The 21,838-nt window shown below is 38.9% G+C and overlaps 1 protein-coding gene across 1 annotated transcript; it reads left to right on the top strand.

Annotated features, from left to right (window-relative positions):
- Positions 1–1,268: 1,268 nt before the first annotated feature.
- Positions 1,269–20,824, top strand: INTS13 (integrator complex subunit 13; the record flags this gene model as incomplete). Its single annotated transcript, XM_079540581.1, has 16 exons — positions 1,269–1,499; positions 2,789–2,863; positions 4,937–5,139; positions 5,403–5,483; positions 6,827–6,917; positions 8,354–8,482; positions 10,014–10,098; positions 12,695–12,784; positions 13,041–13,130; positions 15,186–15,364; positions 16,136–16,306; positions 17,204–17,358; positions 18,315–18,545; positions 19,603–19,742; positions 20,421–20,556; positions 20,785–20,824. The coding sequence occupies exons 1-16, from the start codon at positions 1,275–1,277 to the stop codon at positions 20,822–20,824; spliced, it is 2,121 nt and encodes a 706-aa protein (XP_079396707.1). The 5' UTR covers positions 1,269–1,274.
- Between the last annotated feature and the right edge of the window lie 1,014 nt (positions 20,825–21,838).

Consider the following 21,838-nt stretch of genomic DNA (forward strand, 5'->3'; position numbering starts at 1 on the left):
AGGCCTCACCTTACCGTCTGCTTTTCCTTGTGCTACCCCGTCGGTCGTTTCGGCGGCGCTACGCGGGCGGTCTCGCGGGATCTCGCGAGGCCGCGGAGGGTGGCCCGCGCTGGGGCGGGCGGCTCAGGCCATGGGGGCTGCGTGACCCCGGCGCGCCGCCGGGGCCCTGCTGGCTGGCGGGGCCGGCGGGGTAGTGGGTGAGGAGGGGAGAGGCGCTCCCCCTGCCAGCGCTGGGGGAGCCGTTACGCCAGCGGCGTAAGTGGCCGCGCGGGGGTCTCGCGGCCTCAGGGGTGGGCGGAGCGGGGGGGGCTGCGGCCGCTTCTCCCACCCCCGCGGGCGCCGGGCGCGGAGACCGGAGTCGGGCCCCGCGCTCCCCGTCGAGCCGGCGGCGGCCGCCGAGGAAGCGAGCGGAGGGGCATGGAGGCCGCCCGGCCGCAGGCGCCCGCGCCCGGCCCTCTCTAGGGCGCCCCGCGGGGCCTATCCCTCCTCCCCGGAGCGGGCCCGCGGCAGGGCCCGGGCGCGGCGCGGAGGAGGCCCGGGACCGCTGCAGCACCGCAGGAGCCGGCCCAAGTAAGAGACGCAGCCCGCGCGCCCCTTCCCCCGGCGGGCCGGGCGCTGCCGCGGCTGTGCCCTCCTCGTCCGTCTGTGTGCTTCTCCTTTCCTCGCGCGTTCTGAGAAGCGCGAAGAGAAGGCTGGAAGTGAGCCTGACAGCCTTGGTCCTGCTGCTCTGTCACAGCCCGTCTAGCCTAACCGTGTATATATATATATATATGTGTGTTATATATATAACAAATATATATGAATATATATGTCTGTATTTTCCTGTTACTGTTAACAGGAAAGCTCTAACTAGCAAGCTGTTTCTGTACGATTTTTGCTTAGATGTATCTCTTAATCACGGGAAGGAGGAAGGTAATGTTGTGTGTTGTTATTATTTTTCAACTCTGCATTCATGTTTTCTGCATCTTTCCTCCTGGGGGACAAAGAAATGATGAGGCATCTAGTACACTAAACATAAGGGCTAAGATACTTTTTCTCTCTACATAAATAGCCTTAATATAGGCACACTTACAGAGTGTCCTGGAGCCTAATAGGATGTTACTGCAGCTAATGGATGCAATGTATAATCTAAATAGTGTGAGGTAACTTCTTCAGAACTCGAATGTTCTAGTAAGATAGTTTTCTGCTATATAAACCCCGCGGTAGTTCTGTGATATGTTTCTCTCCTACACTTTTTTTTTTTTTCTAATTCCATTATCTGTTTTAGGAAGAAAATGAAAATCTTCTCTGAGTCTCATAAAACTGTTTTTGTTGTGGATCACTGCCCATATATGGCAGAATCCTGTAGACAGCATGTTGAATTTGATATGTTAGTAAAGAACCGGACCCAAGGAATCATACCTCTAGCACCCATATCAAAATCATTATGGACCTGTTCAGTGGAATCGTCGATGGAGTACTGCAGAATAATGTATGACATTTTTCCTTTCAAGAAACTGGTAAGTTTTTCTACAAATTCTGCATGATGCTTAATAACTTAATTGGTACTTTCATGCTTTCATGAAGCTTAATTCTGTTTGCTGTTGTTAGAAGTCTAAGTATGATTTCTTATGAGTGTAATTGTATTGTTGATACAGTGAATTGCTTTTTAAATTACTTTAAATAGCATCAGAGTCCCATTATATGTTAATTTTTGGGACCTTTGCATGTTTTGTGCAAAATGTGAGTAGTGCTTTAAGGTAACATGCTCACAAAAACTTGAGGGAGGTCTTGCTGCGTATCGTACTCTGCTTCTAAATATATATACCTGGTAGCACTTAAGGCTTTTCGATACCAACTCCAAAGGAATTGGATAGGAATAGGAGGGGTATCTCTAAGGGCAAGTTTGAAAAAGTGAGAGGGCGCACAGGTGTTCTTTAGAAGCAGAAATACCTGGTGGCTCTTTAACTTGTGGTTCCTGAAGCTGCCTTATTGAGTAAACTCTGAAGAAATTTCCTGAGGCTGATCACCTTTTTTAAAAATAAGTAGTTGTAACAGTGGTATTGCTACAAAGTAATGGCAGCCAACAGCCTGTTTCAGAAGGCAGCCAGGCTTTGCCTGACACTAACAAATGCTACTGGAAGTTCACTGGTTTGATATGTCAGCCTCACTGCTTTGGTGGATTGTGTGTCCTGGCTCTCAGACAGCGTATGCTTAATTTAAACTGCAGTCTTGGCCTATCACAGGATTATATCAAGTGTATGCTCAATTAATTTAAAACATCACTGATCTGAAGTCTGTGTGGTGTATAAACTGGAAATTGACATGGAAGATGCTCTTCCCCTTGACTGTTTCTGGCAACTTTACAGTGTATTTTGCTCTCTAATGTTGAATAGATCTTGCTAGGTACTTACCCTGTAGTCTACTGTGATGATATCAGGAGAACAATTTGCTGTACCTCAGTACTTCACAGAGACTTTTCTGCAGAAGCTATTACCTATTTATTAAAACTTAATAATATCATGAGTTATTAACTCAGTATCAAGGTTGATTTGATTGCTTAAAAGCAAATGTTTGTGTAAGAAGTTGCTAATCATTTACTCTCTAAGTAATATTATGAATGTAGCAGTACCAAATGCTTTTTGTACATGTCTTATTTTTAGTTTGGCTTGTAATTGCATACATCTGCAGGGTATCAATTAGTCTGAAGGAGGAGGTGCAATCCTTGTCAGTTTGGTTTTGGGGAGGTAGCCTTAATCCATGATCTTAGTTGACTGTTATCTGACACGAACTTTTAAAATGCTTTCAGGTAAATTTCATTGTGAGTGATTCTGGAGCTCATGTTTTGAATTCTTGGACCCAAGAAGACCAGAACTTGCAAGAGGTATCCATTAAATATGTTCTTTTTTGAATTAGTTTAATCACAGGACAGATTGTGATGTGTTACTAGTTGCTCTCCAAAGTGATCAGCTCTCATGCAGGCATGTTCTGCAGTGCAGCAGGAGGTGAATGGATGGAGACGGGGGTGGGATGAAGAGGTCCTGCAACTGGGGAGTCCCCAGGGTGAGAAGAGAACAGCCAGGGGCTGCCAGCACGTGTGGGAGCAGTTGAGGGGCTGGGTTGGGAACAGCATTGAGGGTCCCATAGGTGCAAAGATAGTTGCCCAGGGCTTTGGTTGTGGGAAGCTCCAGCTTCTGGAAGTCCAAGGGACTAAGGGTGGGGTGAGGGGGGATTCCAAGTGTGTCCAGCTCAATGAACTTCTTGAGCAGGTGTTGAGATTGAATGAGGGAAATCATCAGGCAGTGCAGTATCCAGAATTTTTTTGAGAGAGAATGATGTCATTCTATGCAGTGATGCAGGCAGACTGACAGCACTGCCTTCAGTCCCTGCAAGAGGGACTGAAGAGAAAGAAACTAAACTGGCTTTCAGCCCTCAGGAGATAGATTCCAATAAAATGCAAGATAATGGATACAGCAACATCATCTTTGCTTGGAGCAAAAGGAGGAGTCTGCCTTTTGCCCCTGAAATGTACCTGTGTAACAGACATGCAGCTCTGGAGCTGAAAGTAAGAGGGGATATGGGAAACAGTCAAGGAACAGGAAGGGACAACCACAGTAAGCTGACAAACTGCCTTATTAGGCAGAGTAAGCTGCCTTATTAGTACCAGTGCCACCAAAAAAGGCAAGAGGTGTAAGTAACTGGAGACTTGTTGAGAAGCACTGAGGCACCTGTTTGTCACCCAAACACTCTCAGTAGAGAAGTGAGCCTCACTGTGTGTGTGTGTGTGTGGAAAGATCATGGAACAGATCATTGGAAGCTGTGTTAGGGCACAAGGTTCAACGAGGCCAAATGCAAGGTGCTGCAACTGGGCTGGGACAATGCCAGGCTTGAGTAGGGACTGGGAGAATTCACTGAGAGCAGCCTTGTGGAGAACTTGAGGTCCTAGTGGATGAGAAAGCTGGATGTGAGCCAGCAGTGTGTACTTGCAGCTGGGAAGGCAAATTGTATTGTGGCCTACACCAAAAGTGACACAGCCAGTAGATTGAAGGAGGTGATTGTTCCACTCTGCTCTGCCCTCATGATGCCTCATCTCTATCAAGGCCTGGGGCCCTCAGCATAAGAAAAGATGTGTATCTGGTGGGTGGCAACCCTCCTTATGGCAGGGTGGTTACAACTGCGTAGTCTTTAACACTTTTTCCAACTCAAGCCATTCAGTTATTCTATATTCAATATTTATGTTATGAATTAAAATGCTAGTGGGCCAATGTGGTCTGAAGTTTTTACATAGTACCATTTTAAGTGGTAGCCTGGGAGGTTGGGTGATTTGTATAAGCAGCAACATTTAGAAATACAAGCACCTTTCAGGACCAAATTATATTAAAATAAATGGTATGAAGAAATTAGCCTGGTATGCATTTCATCTGTAAATTAGTGATACTTTTAGAATTTTACACTTGTTTGTGCAGAGAAACATAAGAATGTATAAACAGTATTTGCATTCTTTATTCTCACTTTCTCATATCTATCACTCATATCTATCACTCATATCTAATGGGCTCGTGTTCTGAAAGGCTTACTTTAGGAAGCAACTAAATTTCCCAAGTTTTCAGAAAGTTAAAGTGAATTGCAGTTGATAAAGTAAGGATTTCTTATAGGTATTGGATGTAATTTGCAATTATGTATAGCTATATATATACATATAGCTATGTATTTTTCTATGAGATATGATAGTGTATTGTACAGGCTTGTTAACACATAGGAAATCAGTTGCATAGGGTAACTTGAGCTCAGTGCTTTTCCAAAGTCTGGGAGCATGTACAGATCTTCTATTGCTCTGTTTGCTTTTCTCCTGTCAGTGTGAAGTAACATGTAAAATAAGTTACCATTATAACTTTTCTCATAACTGAACTCTTTAACAGATGCCTCAAAAGTAACTTTCAGTCATTCCTTTATCCAGTTAATGGCAGCCTTAGCAGCTGTGGGGCCACCTAATCCTCGGGCAGATCCAGAATGCTGCAGCATACTTCATGGGCTGGTTGCTGCAGTTGAAGCACTTTGCAAAATAACAGAGTACCAACACGAGGCTCGAACCATGCTCATGGAGAATGCAGAACGTGTTGGAAATAGAGGAAGAATAATCTGTATTACTAATGCAAAAAGGTATGTATTATCATTTGCTTCTGCCAGCAACAAATAGAGATTTCATACATTTTTAGAAGCATTTCGTTGATTGCTGTAAATTAATGCTCTAAGTAGCTGTATTCTTAGTAAACCATTTCTTGCCTTATTCATGCTTTTGTTCATGGAGATGTGCTACAGTAACCAATGAAAAATTCTCACTTTAAATAGAAAAGTATGTGGTGGCTTGTTGCTCCGAATGAGAGGATGTATAATATTGCATAAAACTGTTCATTTCTCTCCAGTGACAGTCATGTTCGGATGCTTGAGGATTATGTTCAGGAAACCATTCATGAACATAATAAGCTTGCAGCTAATTCAGATCAGTGAGTATACTTTCAGCAGTTTGTTTTTTCCCTATGTGTGCCTGGTATGTTCTCTTTAGAATTTACACTTGTATTTCTTAAACTTTTCTGATGAGTGGTTTGAATGCTGCTGTGTAATAGAGGGTTCTAAGCTGATGTATCATCCCATATCCTCATAGCAATCTGATGAAATATTGTCCTGTCTTTATCTAAAACATGAGATGATACAGTCCTGTAACAAGGCATACTTAACCAGTTTTGTATCTGCATTCTTTCTTGAAAGCAGCCAGTTAGTTTCACTTCTCTATTTCTTAGGGTGAAATAGCTGAGGGGCTTGAAAGTAGTTTTTAATTTCTAAATTATTGTGTTCCTTTATAACTCCCTTGGAATAAAGGAATATCTTAATCTCCTTCTGCCATTTTTCTAGTATATGCTTTGTCTAATTAAACAGTGAACTGCTTGGTGCAGGAATTGTATGTTATTGTGCAAAGTATACGGCAGCTTGAGATTTTATCCTTGATTGCTCCATAGGCATTTATATAGCAGAAGCTATATTTAGCTGCTGCAAATGCTGTTTTGTATATGTAAGAAGGACACTAGTGCAAGGGAGTCAGATTCTAAGCCCATTGTAAAGGGTGACCTACCATAGGATCATAGGTTGGAAGGGACCTTTAAGGTCATCAAGTTCCAACACCCTGCTGTAGGCAAGGACACACCTCTCTAGACTAGGTTGCTCAAAGCCCCATCCAGCCTGGCCTTGAGTGCTTCCAGGGAGGGGGCATTCACAGCCTCATTGGGCAGCTTGTTCCAGTGTCTCACCACCCTCACTGTAAAGAATTTCTTCCTAAAAGATAACTTGTCATACACTGCTGTAGCAACAGTTGCAGGAGTGTCTCAATCTTTCCAGGTTTCCAGCTGTGTTACGAAATAAACATGATATTTACACAGCCCCATGTTCACCAGGATCCCCCCATTAATACTTGCAGGCACACTTGCTGAGACAAACCCTCTGTAGTGTCCATTTTCAGGTGATGAAGGTAAATAGTAGACAAGGATTTGCTCCATTTGTCTGTTTTTAAAAAAAAAAAAAAAAAAAAAGGCAACACAGTGCTGTTGCAACTAAAGAGCTGGGAATGATGCACAAGTGCTTATTTCAATACTTTATTTTGAAGTATGCTTTTGAATGTTGTTTATGTAACTTTGTTTCTGAAAGCATTTTCTAGAAACTATATTGTACCATCTGGGATTCTGTGTTCTTTTGGTCAGATGAATCTCAAGAGATCGTGTAGTTCCTGTGAGATACTTTTTTTTTTTTTACACTTTTTGCTGCTCTGTAGGTTAAATAGAATATTTTTCTTTTCAAGCCTGATGCAGATCCAGAAATGTGAATTGGTCTTAATCCACACATACCCAGTTGGTGAAGACAGCCTTGTTTCAGATCGCCCTAAAAAAGAGGTAAAGGTCTTAAAATGAGAAAATGTATCGCAGTTATTGGGAATACTGTCAGACTCCAGTAGGTAATGCAGTTAAGCCTCAACAAAGCCTTGGGTCCCTGGCATAGGAAGGAATACAGGTGACAATTCTTTGGAAAGTTGACTGCTTGCATATTGCCATCTGAAGTGCATGTTTTCTTTCATAGTATGCAAGCATACATGGTATCATATTTTTCACTTCTTGCAGTAATTTGTGGTTTTTTTGTGAAGTAGATTCTGTAGGATGAGAGAATGTTTGTTTCGATTTCTCTTTTGAGAAGGAATTGAATGAAGAACCACCAACTGCTTGGTGTGTTGGATGGATGAGTTGAATAACTGTTCTATAGAAGGCCTGCTTGAATTGCTAGCTAGCAGCATGTTCTGACATGTATCTGCTAAATTACACTGGTATTGCTTAGCAAGGTGTCCCATGTCATCCAGGCTGAAGCATTATGATTTAACTGCTGACTGATTTTTCTCATGACACCGAAATGATGCTTTGATCTGTGTAGTCAGGTGCTAGCCGACACAATGCCCTTATAGTGAAAAGCCTTGGAAGGCATGTCTGCTTCCAGAGGAAGGGGTAATATATCACAGGAATACAGAGTATTTGAAGTTCATCAGATCTTTAAAGTACTCTACAAAAACATGAAAAATCACAAAATAAAATGATGCATGTAAGAACATTTCAGCTGTAGCAAAAATGTGTTGCTGTGTGAACTTGTATGCAAACATGTGCAAATGATTTTGTGATGTACTGATTCGAGAATGCAAGGAAGGTGTCTTGGTCTTAACACAAAATGCATCTAGTCTTGCGTCCTACTTCACAAGTGAAAGGGAATGCAGCTACTGTTCTGAAATATTGTTCAGAAATACTCATTAGTCACGCTTTAAAAAAAAAGAAAAAAAAAAAAAAAAAGCAAAGCTGTATAAATGATTAAATCTGTCCCTTGTAAGACAATCATTGATTTTGGTCTTTAAAAAATGAGCAATGTCATTACTTGGAAAATCAAATGCAACTTACAGCTTGTGTTTTGTTTGTCTGACATGCAGACAGTTAATAGGAGCTTTGCACCTGTTACTCAGTAGCTAGAGGGAAACCCTAGCCCTGGAAGGACGGTTCTTTTCCCATATCCTGGTACAAATCCTTCCTATTGACAAATAATGAGTCAGAGTTGGTACTAAGCCTTTAATTTGTGACATGTTGCAGAAAGTGCAACTGTAGCAACTGACACCATCTGCAGAATTCTGCAAAAGAAGCAATTTTTTTTTTCCCTTTGTAACTTTCCATGATAGTTTTCCTTCTCATTAAATTTAATGGTATAAATGTTGAGTTTAGTGTTTCAAATGTTTTATGTTGTTCGATGATACTGGAGTCTAATCCACTGACACTGGGTGTTCTCTATCAATTTGTTTTAGCTTTCACCTGTTTTAACCAGTGAAGTGCACAGTGTCCGTGCAGGACGGCATTTAGCTACAAAACTGAATGTTTTAGTCCAGCAACACTTTGATCTGGCTTCCACCACAATAACCAACATTCCTATGAAGGTAATATTGTGTCCATGACTTTGTTAGCTTGCTGTATTGCTTCTAAATTTATTTGCTTTCTTTTAATTTAAATGATTTTTTTACATTGTTTTTCTCTCCATATCATTTTTTTTTTTGTTTCTTTTTTTTTTTATTAGCCTACATTTAATGTTTGTGACCAGGTTAGTAAAAGTAAAGTAAGGGAAGAATGTAAAGAAGGATCACAGAACAAAATGTATTGCTGGATCTCAATTGTCGATGTAGCAATACAAGTGTTGTTTCAGTTCTGTTTGTATTACTTCATATAAATACTATCTTATTTGCCTCAAATTACTTTGTTTGTGATTCTGTTGTGTTTTTCTAGTTGTGTTGTTAGATATTCTTGACCCTTGTGCATTTTAGTGGCATAGTGACTCTTTCCTCTGTCTGATCGTCATGCCCACTCGAAATAAAGGTGTTTGTAACTAACAGCTGGTTTTTGGCTAAAGGCTTTCCAGGATTTCCATTCTGAATGTCTATAAACCACAAAGACAAGGATTGGATATAATCTATTTGGGGAAGCTATTAAATTTAAGTATGAACAAAGTTGTTCACATTCCTATTATTTTTTATCACTACAGGGAGGGAAATCAGTGCAATTAAGTAATTAAATATTAAGTTTTTAGTAATTTTCTGTTTCAATTCTCTTTCTGCCTGATGCAAAGGGTCAGCATTCAAAGGGTAAGGGCAGAAACTTATTTTTAAAAACAATTGAAGGCTTTTTTTCTTTGGCAATTCCTGTTGTATTCTTTGAAAAACAACCATTTTCTATGAAAGTCTTTCAAAAATAGTGATTTGATATGGATCCAATAAGTTAAAACATGGAATTAAATGTCACAAGACATTTATTTTTAATGAACTTTGACATGGATCATCAGATAAATGTGACTTCTAGGTTTGCAAATACCTTGTCTATAATCTGATCTGTGTGCTGCTGGTACGCCTCTCCCTTCTATCGTTGTCCTTATAGTAATAGACTATGTTGAATTCCTTGTTTGTGGTTTTTTTAACTTCTAATAAATTAGTAGGATTACTCTCCCATTTTTGCTGATCTGTTGCTGCTGTTTAAAGATGCAGTGATCATCAACTTGAAGTTGAAAGTAATTTTTTTCCCCCCCATGCATCTAAGCGTTAACAAAATGGTGGTACACTCAAAGTCTGCTTTTTTGTTCTAGATTCTTGTGAGGCTTCCTAAACGTTATAAACTTAAGCAAAATTAGTTACAGCTGTTTTAAGTCTACACCTTCCACTGTGGACACTGTCATGACACTTGCATTAAGAAAGTTTAGTCTTTTTTCAAGCCCTCTAAAGAATGAGAAGGCTGCATCTTTAAATAGATCAGAGAGCTGTTTCCTCAATATTGCAATCCCATTGTTGTCTAATGCACTTGGGAGACTTGTTTTCCTGTGATGTAAGAGCTAAATGTCAAATCATCACAATAGTTTATCAATAGAATTAGTGACTGCTACTTGGAAATAATTGCATGCATTATTTTTACCTGTCTCTTTTAAAGGAAGAACAACATGCTAACACATCAGCCAACTATGATGTGGAGCTTCTTCATCACAAAGAAGCACATGTTGACTTTTTGAAGAGTGGTAAGTAGAAACAGTTCTCTAAATGTTGTCTATTCAATCATGTGCATGCTAGAAGGATTTACAAGCAGGGGTTATGACTTTGGAACTGATGCAGGTTTCAGGCATAATTATTAGAGTTAAGGGGAAACCTTATTTGTAAATAGCATGTCTTCAGTTGTTCCTTGCAGCCTAATAACTTCATTTGCAGTGTTAGCTTTGAAGATTTATTCATGACAGGTCTATTGTAAAGTAATAATAAAAGATTTCAAAAACAGATCAAATTCATCAGTCCAGGTTCCATGCACCTTTAGGATTTTTGTGTGTGATTTGTGAGGAGGCACTTCAACTTCTTACTGAGCTTATTGAATAAAAAGCATGCTATCTGAGGGACAGGTGTGGTGGTTTTACAGAAAGTAAAAAAAAAAAAAAAAAAAAAAAAAAAAAAGATGGTTGAGTACTTGTGGAAAACTATTCCTTGAATAATTGAGCTTTTAATCTGTTTATTAAGTATTTGCCATCATTCTGTAGATCTGTTTATGACAGTAATTGCTTTGAAAAACTTGAGTTGCTTTTGAGCTTTCTGACTGTTGAAGCATCCAGTATGGTTTTTGTAGCTTGGAATTGCCTAATATTCCTCTTGGGTGAGCTATTAAAACTTCTGTGAGACTGGGTGGGGGGAGGGAACAATTTTGCAGAAGGTGTTTGAGATCACAGTTTGTTTATATATAAAGTGAGGCAAAATATTCTGTATTGGTGGTACTTAAAGGCTAAAGCAAGCAACCGAAAACACCCTGTCTACCAGTGTTTAGTGAAATGCTTATTATGTTCCTCTTCTGAAATGCCAAAGTCTCATTTGAAGTCTTTTATAGGCTGTTTTCTCATTTCTCAGTGTTGTTTGTAACTTTTTAAGTGGCACTGAGTCATAAGAAGTCTTAGTCTGATTTGCTGTGTGTATAGAATACATGTATTTAGTTACTGACTACAGATATTTTTTTACTATTCAGTTACATGGCTTTAAAGCGTATTAGGAAGGTGATGGTTTAACATCTTAGAAGTATAATATTTTAACAGATGAGTTACCTGCCTGTTATTTAAGAAATGGTGGGTATTTCTCAAATTTGAAGAAGTTTGTGTGTAAGTAAGCAGCTGCTTTGGGGGACTTTTCTTCCCCCTCTGCTCTTAAGAGGACTGCCATTACCTCCAGGACAGAATGCATCTCCTCATTTATGATTACTGATCCTTCTCTTTTAGTTAAGCTTATGATTGAAGACTGGGGGGTGAAGGAATCAGATGTTAGAATACTGAATTCTGACTGACTTGAACTTACTATGCATGTTGACAGTACAAAGCTTTAAGGCTGAGGCTCAGAAATCCTGTGTAAAACCTAGAGGCTCTGGGAATAAGCCTGCTAGTAGGAGCTGAAACCAGGCTCCTGCTGCAATGGCCTTTTGCTTTGTTTTCATCAGACCTTGTCAGTTTTTGTTCCTTTTTTTTTTTTTTTTTTTTTTGTTTTTGAAATCCATCTTCTAACAGTACTAAACACTAGGAATGGGGAGATTTGGTTATTTAATTAGATCTTATTTTTAATGGCAGTAGCTAAGGAGCTCATGTAAAGGCAAGCCTTAACCTATTCTGTGAGAGGTTTTTCTGAAAGGATTCAAATTATTTAAACTGAACTCTTAGTCATTAAAAAGCCTCTACTGCAAGTTACTTTCATGATCAGTAAGCAGATCAAACAAATATTCTGTGAGGAAATCTTTATAATATGGAATCGGAGAAGTTCCTGCATAGAATTCTAGACTGAACCATAACATATCGCATAGAATGTTGATGTATGCCTCCAATTACTTTTTCAGATTATTGTGGATTCAAGCATATTATTTTGACTGTTTCATAATGTATTGTTTTAGGTATTAATATCTGCTTTAATGCCTTCAGATGCTGTCTACCAAACCAGTTGTCAGTGTGATGTTATACAAAAATATATATAGTGATAAAACACTTGTGGCCTATTAAAAAAAAAAAAAAAAAGTTGTTCAAATTGAATTTGACATAGCAAAGATGCTGGATAAGAAGATAAATTTTATTTTCCCTCTAAAGCCCAAATTATCAAATGTGCCTTTAGATGAGCTTCATTTTAGGCTGAGATACAGTATGTATGTAAACTAATCAGACTGAAAGAAGGGCTCTTAATTCTTACTAAGGGTTTTGATTCGTATGTGGAAAATCAATGCTTTTCAAGTCTTAGGCTTTCTTTTTTTAAAGGAAAAAAGGCTGCTGCAGAGTAAAACAAAATTTATCTATAATTTTCCAAGTGTTGAATATTGGGAACATACTCTGGGACTACACTGTTTGCTTGCATTTCCTTTTTACGACCATTCAATAGCTGTTGATTTTTAAAAGATTATTTTTAAGTACTGCTACTGATGAAGAAGGGATTTCTTTCACTTGTTAAATATCTAGCTTAATTAGATTACTTCTTGTATGCGATCACGTTATTAAATATTTTGCACCTTAAATTAAAAAAAAAACACGAGAATTATTTGCTGAGTTTTTGTGCAACAAAGACAATATTTGATCACATCATGATGCATGTTTTTCTGGCTCAATATTGCAGGTGATAATCACATAGGTGGCAGCAGCAGAGAGGGCGCATTTAAAGAAACTGTGACATTAAAATGGTGTACTCCTCGAACAAATAGTGTGGGTAAGTAACATGATATCTTACAAAGCTGCTATTCTAACTTGTGTTGGATGTTCTCCTTATCTACTAAAAAGAATTAAGCAAGGAGGTAGTTCTTGATGTTGTTTTTACCTTTTACTCTACATACATCGCTGCTGATTTCATCTTGTTTTAGTAGTGGTGAAATGCTGTTCAGCCTCATCCTCATCTTTGGTTATGTGAGATGTTTTTTTTTCTGTGTGAAACTAGATTCAACTTTTCTACTCCTTCATTTTTTTAGAATTACACTACTGCACTGGAGCATACAGAATTTCACCAGTAGATGTAAATAGCAGACCGTCTTCATGCCTTACAAACTTTCTCCTTAATGGTAAGTTTGTGTCCTTGGCTAATTATTTTTAAGTTGTTAATATTGCAAGTGGAACGTTGTGGTGGCTTTGCATTGGTAAATCTTTGCTTCATCTGCTGCTCTTTCAGTTCCCCTCCACAGAATGTGTGGGAAAGTCAGATGAGGAAAAGACTTACAGGTTGAGACAATTGAATTATCTTCTCACCCTTACCTTCAGCGTAAAACAGACTCCTCATAGGCAGATAAATATAATTTATTGCTTTTGTCTAACCGACCAGAGCAGTGGGAACTGAAAGCACCTCTTTCCCTGCACCTTCTTTTGCCTCCTCTCCCTGACTGATGCAGGGGAGCGGAGGATGCAGTCAGCTCATAATACTTAGTCCTGGCTGCTCCTTTATGATCACTGTTCCCCTGCTCCAGCACAGGGAACTGATCCTGCTTGGGCTTTCCACAGGTCACACTGGAGCAGTGCTTGGGGAGTTGTGGCTTCTGCACCACAGGGCCCACACTTCAGGGCTGCCCTGGTCCCCTCTATGGCTTCCTGCCCCACCATGAGCTCTTTTCCACAGGCCCCAGCTTCTGCCTGGGGCCTGCTCTCTTGTGGGGGCTCTCCATGGGCTGCAGCCTCCTTCAGGCTGCATTCACCTCCAGTAGCGTAGGGTCCTTTGTGGATTGCACGTGGAGATCTGTTCTGTGTGGTACCCATGAGCTGCAGGAGGACAGCCTAGGTATAGGCACCATGGACCTCTCATGGGCAGGGCATTTCTTCTCTGCACCTGGAGCACCTCCTCCCCTCTTTCTGTACTGACCTGCAGGGCTGTTTTTCACATTCCTTGCTCATTTTTCTCAGCTGTTGTTGTCCAGCAGTTTTTCCCTTTCTTTATAAGGGTGCTGTCCCAGAGGAGAACCCAGCGTTGCTCATGGTTCAGCTCTGGTGATGGTGGGTCCCTTTAGGAGGTGGCTGGGGTTGGCTCTGACCTGATGGTAGGGCTGGACTTTGCTAACAGCGGCTACCTCTGCTAACAAACTTGCCCACATTTCAGCCTGTACAAAGAGGGGCATGTCTGTATGCTGTGAAAATGCTGAGTATGTTAATGTGTCATATAAATAACTGGAAATGAGAGGAAAGAGGTAAAGTAGAGAGCAAATACTGAATCCTGAAAGTTCTTTACTGAATCCGAATGTAGAATACATTGTATTTACTATTACTATGTATTGTATGTAGAATACATAGTAAGAAACATTTATTTCAGTAGGTGGTGATATCCTTTATCATAATGCTGGAAGTATGTAGTCAGCTTCAATTGTTTCTTTACAGTAAGGAAAAAAAAAAGGCTGCATTATGAACATCCTTTTAATGGGATGTGTTTGTTTTTTTTTTTTTTCCCCAGGGAAGTTATTCTGTGTATTTTTCTAAAGATTCTGTACTGGAAAAGTACTTTGATTAGTAAAAAATAATTAGAACTAAAACTGATAGTATATTAAGTAAACCCTCCCTTCTAATCTTCTGTTTCTGGTTCCTTGTAACAAGCAATTTATTTGAAGATTACTCGTCTTTGTTTAGTGTATTTTAATGAAAATAAGTCAGCAAGTTTAGTGTGTCTGGAAAGTTGTACCTGTTGTAAGTATAAAAAATAGAATAAATGGATAGCTTTTATACTTGAGTGGGTTATGTTGCTTCTTTGTAAAAGATGCTTTTAATGAGTTTCTGCAGTAGAGCAAGATAATGGTCAAATCATCTTTGACTAAAAATAACAAGCCATTCATACACAATGTACCATATTAATGCCTAAAATACTTATTTTTCTTAGGAATAATGTCCTGCTTAGAAAGCAGTAATGTGTTCCCAGGAGGGGGGTGGCCTTTCAGCTGTTCTGTGTAAGATTTAAAAGCTTACTGTATTGTTTAGGGAAATAGAGTAGAAGCTTGAAAAAGTTTCTTGCTCATCAAGGTCAAAACACAACTTAAATGGATTTGAAGTCTTAATGGTTTGGTACAAACCTCCATGTATATGGTTTTTCTTAATTCAAAATTTCGATACATGGTGGCTAATGAAGCTGATCTCACTTCCGTCAGGTCGTTCTGTTTTGTTGGAACAGCCACGCAAGTCTGGCTCGAAAGTAATTAGTCACATGCTCAGCAGCCATGGAGGAGAAATTTTTCTGCATGTATTAAGCAGCTCACGGTCAATTCTAGAAGATCCCCCATCAATTAGTGAAGGCTGCGGTGGGAGAGTTACTGATTACCGGATTACAGTAAGACTCCTTTATTTAGATGGTTTTCACATCAATGACAAGAGGTGTAGTGCAATGGGTGTATGGGGAATTCTAGTGTGTGTTCTGGAGATCTGGGGTGGTTTACATGACATCATAATCTGATTTTCTTTGTATACGTTGATGTATACTTAAAGTAGAACATCCGTTCATTGTCATGTGTGTTTCATAGAATCCTTTCCAAGCTGAGGAAACACTTTGCTGCCTTATGCACTGTCCATATCTAAACTTTGGTTTGATTCTGAAACAGCATTTTCCTGGCGAGGTTTTAGTATGGGGTGGGTGCACATAGAACAACTGTATCATGGTCATTGGTGGAAGGCTTGATTGTGTGTGAATGAGTTGTGAAGTAAGTAGTAGATGAAGTTGTCAGCTTTGAACTCTGATTATAGAACAGACAGTAAGCTGGCATTTTTTTTAACACTTCCTTTGCATCTACTGTATGTAAGCAGGAGTGACTTCCAGAAAAACATAGTAAAGCTTCTTATCATGCACGAAATACCTTACAAGTCCAGAAGACCTTCTCGTTAAAAACTTTGTGTCAGTTTTTTACCCCTGTTATTATGAATTTCTGTGTTCACCTCAAAGAATGTCAGAAATTTGAAAGCTAGAAGAAGGGCTCTGGGTGTTGGAGTCAGGTTTAGTGATGGTGGTACACAGTTAACAATAGGCAAGAGTATGCTGTTTCACCCATTCAGTGAAAGTTACTTTGTTAGAGAAATTCCTAACTTTATTTTGTTTGGTTATCATTAGGATTTTGGTGAATTTATGAGGGAAAACCGATTAACTCCTTTTCTAGAACCCAGATATAAGATCGATGGAAGTCTTGAAATTCCACTGGAACGTGCAAAAGATCAATTAGAGAAACATACTCGTTACTGGCCTATGATTATTTCTCAGACTACCATCTTCAACATGCAAGCTGTAAGTAATCTTGGGTGTGTAACCTTTTCTTCTGGTCTAGAGTAAGTCTGAATCTGCTACTTGGGGGAAGCACTAACTCTACGATAAATCATTTGTCACAAAATGAGTTTATTGGAAGATTTGTTTCTAACTTCAGTGCTTAATGTCAGTAGATTATAACTGTGTCACAGAGTTGACCAGATCAATCTATGTCCGTGACAGGGGCGACAGGCCTCTGCCCTCCCCCCCCACCCCAGTCCCACAAAAATGGGAAGGAAGGAAGGGAGGAAAAGAACAGCGGCAACAATCTATAGAGGAAAACTTATTTTACTATAATATTGGAATACAAAATAACACAATATATACAATTTAATTGAAATTGAGATGAATAAATCAGACAAGATAAGAGAGAGAGAGTTCCCGGGACCGATTCAAACCTGAAAAAAAGCTTGGAACAGCTAGGAAAGCACCCTCCAGCACCCACTGCCAGGCAGCAAGAGAGCGCCCCCCCCCACCCGGAAGGGCCAGACCCCGTGACTTCGGTAATGTACAGGGATAGGTACCTGGGATTGGGCATTAACACTTTAATACCCCGTACACTACATGATGTTTTGATGTGGAATACTGAAACCCAAAGTAAAAACAAACAAACAAGAAACATGGAACTATAACAAACTGTTTAATCTAAATTGAGTGCTGTACTTGAAACTGGCTTAGCTAAAGAGCTGCTGAGTTGCAATGGGTAAAGACAGTAAGGCATGCCTGTGGTTATACCACAGTGTTGCTATTAAATTCAGGAGAGAATGTAGTATTTTTGTTGTGTATTGTTCCGTGGTTACACAGACTGCTTTTGCTTCGTCCTGCTAGTTTCCTGCAATATGTGGACTTCCCATTCTTAACTTATGTTTTGTATTACAGGTAGTGCCATTAGCCAGTGTGATTGTAAAAGAAGCAATGACAGATGAGGATGTATTGAATTGTCAAAAAACAATATACAATTTGGTAGATATGGAGAGGAAAAATGATCCGCTGCCAATTTCAACAGTTGGTACCAGAGGAAAGGGTCCTAAAAGGTTAAATACAAATATTTTTGTTGTTGTTGGATGTGTCTCAGGAAATATATTATTTATATTGTTTTCATACATGCTTTTAAAATGTGGCCAAAGGTAATATGGAGTCTACTAAATGATATACAAATTGCTCGCACCATTTAGGGACAGTGATTGTGCCGAGCGTTAGGAAACAGCAGTTATGTTATTACTGCAAAAATTGTGAGTGTTAAATGTGAGTACAGAAATGATCGAGGAAGGTGACAAGCTATGGGAGGAAAAAGTGGAATAATGTCAAATGACTAAGAAGGGGAACTTGAGAATATTGTAAACAAACAGCAATATAAAAGTGAGTTATTAGAATAGTCAAATAACTTTGAAACTGTTACTTAAAATATAGGATGTTCCTTTTAAAGTCTGCATAGGATTTCCATTTATTTGTTGTTCCAATGGTGACATATGCATACATTGTAATTCCAAGAATTAACTGGAAAGAAATTAGTCTGCAACAGATCACCAGGCACCTGGAAGTTATTTACGGTCAACCAATGTAAGATTCCTAATTCTTGGTTTTTATGCAAATATTTAAATAAATCATGGGTGTTCCGGTACTTGAGTGGTCATCTGCATCCTAATATTGCTTAACTTGCTGCTTAGCAAACAGTTGACTGAATTGAGAAGTAACTTTTGGCAGTCAGATCTCGTGAAAGTTAAGAAATTGCTGTCAGTGGAATCAGCATCTACATTTCAACTAAACTGAACTCTGAATGTTAGTGGGGAAAGATCATGTGGTGTGGTTCCATGAATTACAAGGATGGGACGATCTGAGGTGTGGGTGCATCTTCACACGAAGGAGAAGCTCAGGGGATAAATAAAATCAAAACAGCACAACACAAAAAAAAGTCTTTAATTTAGCTATTCAGTAGATTAATGATTTAGATTATCCTATATACGGTTCTGCTTTTCCTACCCTTGCTTAGAGATGAACAGTATCGGATTATGTGGAATGAATTGGAAACTCTGGTACGAGCACACATTGGCAACTCTGATAAGCACCAGCGGGTCTTGGAGTGTTTGATGGCTTGCAGAAGCAAACCCCCAGAAGAAGAAGAACGCAAGAAACGAGGCAGAAAGAGAGAAGATAAAGAAGACAAGTCAGAGAAGTCAGGAAAGGACTATGAAACAGATAAGCCATGGCAAGAATCAGAAAGGTAAATCTTCTAAAGTAATGTAAAACCGTGACATAATAATCTTTGTCATGATGCTCTGCAAGAGAACTGCTGTAAAATGGGTTCTAATTTGATTTGTTGGTAAGCCACAGTTAAAAGCATAAACAATGATTCTGAATCACAATTTTTTTAATCGGTTTAATTGGCCATTGATAAGCTGGAAAAACATCTATGTTATTACAGTGCCTGCTTATCATATTTGCAAAGTAAAAATACTTCACAAATATGGACCTTGGACAGGCTGCTGACAGCAGGGCTTTACACTACTTTGTAACTACAACACTTAGTATACTGTAGGAATATTAGAACATGAAATCAACTGTCCAACATTTTTTCAGTCATTTGGATGGTAGTTGGGTATATCCAAACTAATTCGGCTGGACTCCTCGGTTGAATACCAAAGATGATTGTCCTTGCACCTACAGTTTATGATTCATTTTGATTATTCTGACTTCTGAAGCAGTTGAGATCTGGTTTTCTTCTTTCAAAGTAGTTATTCTAAAGAAAACGCCTTGCATTACTAAGCTTTTTTTTAATATGTAGTTTTGTACATGTTAGGATTGCTTAGGAGGATGGACACTTTGACCTGTGTTATTGTCACTGTGCTGATGATCTTCCTGCCTTTCTGCATATGATCAAATCCATTTCTACAGCTACTTTTGCTTTGACAGGTGGAGCAAAGCAAGGGCTGAGATTGTAGCAATTTGATACAGAATGTAAACCTGGATCATATTTAAAAAAAAAAAAAAAAAATTGGCATTCTGCGTATTCATTGTTGGTTGATCTTTTTAGTTTTGACAGAACTACCTCAGTGAGTATGATATAAATATTTAAAAGGAGATGAAAATATATTTTAAGGTCTTTCCCTTAAGTCTTCCAGAGGATTATTTGGCTAGTTTTCCCAAGTTTCCCAGTTTGACAAGCGGTCAGAAGAAACCTCATGATGTGGGTAGTGGGTCACTTGAAGAGTACAGAGATGTCAGGAAATAATAGATGCTGCTGTAGTGTATCTTCATTGTTTTCCTTCTCTCTCAAAAAGGTTAAAAAGTCTCTTGGATCGTGAAAAAGAAGAACTAGCAGAAGCAGAAGTTATAAAAGATTCCCCTGATTCTCCTGAGCCCCCCAACAAAAAGCCTCTTATAACAATGGATGAAATGCCCGTAGTGGAAAAGGCAAAAGGTAAAACAGAAGGATTGTGAGATTTTTTTTCACTTGAAAATTTGTGGATCAGTCTCTTTCCCTAAGGGTAATGAGGCAGATCCTGGAGTAAAAGCTGAATTAGTGAAGAGAATTTTTAATTAATGCTGAGAAACTCTTGTTAAGTACATGTGTTAACCTTAACAAGTCAATGTCAAAAGAAAGACTCCCAAGATACTGTGTCAACCTAAAAGATAGGCAATTGGATTGACAAGGGACAAGGACAGATTTCTGCTGGTGCTAGCTGAGGTACGCTGACAGAAACATTGTTTAAGAGTGGATATCAGAAACAGCTGTCTCTTGCTGACTAATGAATGTAGACATGCCAAACTGTCTAGTTGTTGAAAGGGACATTTATCACTGGCTTCTTTTCCTTGTTGAGCTGCTAATGTCTGTCATAATGGCTGAGTTCATGTTATGATGCTGCTTGTGAAGCAAAGTCAATCTCCTATAAAGCAGCAACTCAACTGCTGTAACTCTGTGTGTGTCATACTTATGTAGCCTATATTAGAAGGCTTTTTAATATTAGTATTTTTAATATGCTGTACTACCAAAGCCTTAATATCTTCAGAAACTTCATGTTCTAGGAACACAGAATTAAATCACTTGGTTATAAGTCATCCAATTACAGATTTTACCTATTTTTGCATGCAATTTTAGGGCCAATGTCCTTGCTGTCTTTATGGAGCAACAGGATTAATACCGCCAATTCTAGGAAACACCAAGAATTTATTGGCCGTTTGAACTCTGTCAACAATAAAGCTGAGCTGTACCAACATCTGAAAGAAGAAAATGGGTTTGTATCAATAAATGCATCACTACTACTCAAGCAATAGTCAAATGCAATAGTTTGAAATAGATTAATAGCTTATTTGCATTAAAAGGACTGCTTACATTTTTGAGGATTAAAGTATGCGAAGTTTATAAAACAAAAATTGCAGCTTTTATTTCTTTTTTTTTTTTTTTTAGTCTGTTGATTGTATTAACAATGATGATCCTTACCAATTGCTTTCTGCCATTTCAGAATGGAAACGACAGAGAATGGAAAAACTGGACGACAGTGATTTTGTTCAAACAGAATTTGACCAAATTGCACGGGGGGGAGGGGGGGGAACAAAAATAGAACACCATGATGTTGGAGTTAAAATTGGTACCATTTAGTACAATTGTTCTGTTTTTGTTTTTACTCTTTTGTATTTCTATTTTTCTATGAACTGTAAAATGCACGTATCACACTGAATGGTGTGCAAATAGCCTGTCCTGAAGTACTGTACAGTCGACTTCTAAGAATGAAGAAAACCTCTGCTGCCGAGGACTAAATGAAATTGTCAAAGATGATCTGAATTTAAAGTCCTTTTCCATAAGTATTTAATACAGTGGTGACTGACTGTATTGAAGAGCTTCAGTTTCACTTGATAAATAACTGATACTGTTAATTTCAGTTCACTAATACTTTTATTTATAGAAAACTTCTCAGGCATCCAGAGTTATTGAAAAGACTGCACACTGAACACCTTGTTGCTGAGCTGAGAATGTCAATCTTGGTTTTCATGCAAGTGGTGGGGTGGGGGCGTGAGTGGTTTTAAAGACTAAATGTTGGCTTCAGAACTTTTTAAAATTTGTTAGGAATGAACTTTAGAAAGCAAGATCTTTCAGGTTGTTATGCTGGAATTGAGTGTTTTTAAACAAAATTGAAATAAATTTTTTGCTAACCATTAAATGTTTTTTTTGATGGAATATACCCTCCAAATTACCTCCAATTACCAAATTACCTGTGGCTTTAGGCCAGTTTAGGCCCTAATGCTTATAAAGGGGAAGCTTATTCTGAATATCTAAATATGGCTAAGAAATGACAAATGTGATTATCAGTCCTTTTTTTTTTTTTTTTTTCTTTTTTCCCTCAGAAGTATCTCTGCTAATCTCTCCAAGTAGCTGATCCCTTCAGCATGCCAACTGTAGAAGAGCAGGGCATGAAGCTATGGAGATAAAAAATAAAAAATTAAAACCTCATTCAGAAACTAATTCCCAGTCTTTCTGTGCTTCCACTTGAGTTTAGTGGTTCTATCAGTTTTCCTCTG

This window comes from Tetrao urogallus (genome assembly GCF_951394365.1).
Source record: "Tetrao urogallus genome assembly, chromosome: 1".
In the NCBI taxonomy this organism is placed as follows: domain Eukaryota; kingdom Metazoa; phylum Chordata; class Aves; order Galliformes; family Phasianidae; genus Tetrao; species Tetrao urogallus.